The sequence below is a fragment of the Saprolegnia diclina genome (genome assembly GCF_000281045.1).
Source record: "Saprolegnia diclina VS20 unplaced genomic scaffold supercont1.149, whole genome shotgun sequence".
NCBI lineage: Eukaryota > Oomycota > Saprolegniomycetes > Saprolegniales > Saprolegniaceae > Saprolegnia > Saprolegnia diclina.
The window spans coordinates 39340-39962 of NW_008246216.1; the positions used below are offsets into that span (position 1 = coordinate 39340).

At 55.2% G+C, this 623-nt stretch overlaps 1 protein-coding gene across 1 annotated transcript; it reads right to left on the reverse strand.

Annotated features, from left to right (window-relative positions):
* Positions 1-40: 40 nt before the first annotated feature.
* On the reverse strand, positions 41-385 carry SDRG_16716 (hypothetical protein; the record flags this gene model as incomplete). The annotated part of the gene is made up of 3 exons (XM_008622934.1): positions 41-154; positions 208-306; positions 341-385. 3 exons carry the CDS (start codon positions 383-385, stop codon positions 41-43), a joined length of 258 nt encoding a protein of 85 aa, XP_008621156.1.
* Positions 386-623: the final 238 nt, after the last annotated feature.

Genomic DNA, 623 nt, shown 5'->3' on the forward strand with positions numbered 1-623 from the left:
GTTCGGCCATCCTACAAACGACTCAGCGAGCTGCATGGGACTATGTGAGCTGAACCGGATCGGTGAAGTTGACGGCTGCACCAGCAAGGAGCAGACGTCGAACCACGGCTTCGTGTCCATTCGTGGTTGCCAGTAGCAGCGCCGTCCGGTCTTTCTAATGAAAAGCGATTCGCAACTAGCAATTGATCAAAGAGGGAATGAGTATACGTTGTCGGTATGCAGCACGCAAGCATTGCGGCTCAGTAGGATCTTGACGGTACTGTCATGGCCGCTTTCGGACGCCAGCAGCAACGCCGTTTTGCCCTCCTACAGACACATTGTGGCTCGACGCGCGGTATACGTTGGCGTACTTTATCAATGTCGTTGACGTGGTGAGCTGGATCATTGTATGGATCATTTGGGCTCTTCTCAAGTAGGACTTGGACCACAGTGGTGTGGCCATTGGCTGCTGCGATCATCAACGCGGTCTTGCCGTCCTAGACAAAAATTCCAGCTCGGCGCGACCCAATCGAGCGTGCTTGATCCATGTGGTGGAGGGCTGCAACTGCGGTGGGTCGAAGAAGGCGGACGACGTCGGCGTGTCCATTCGTTGACGCCAACATCAGCGCTGTCTTGCCCTCCTA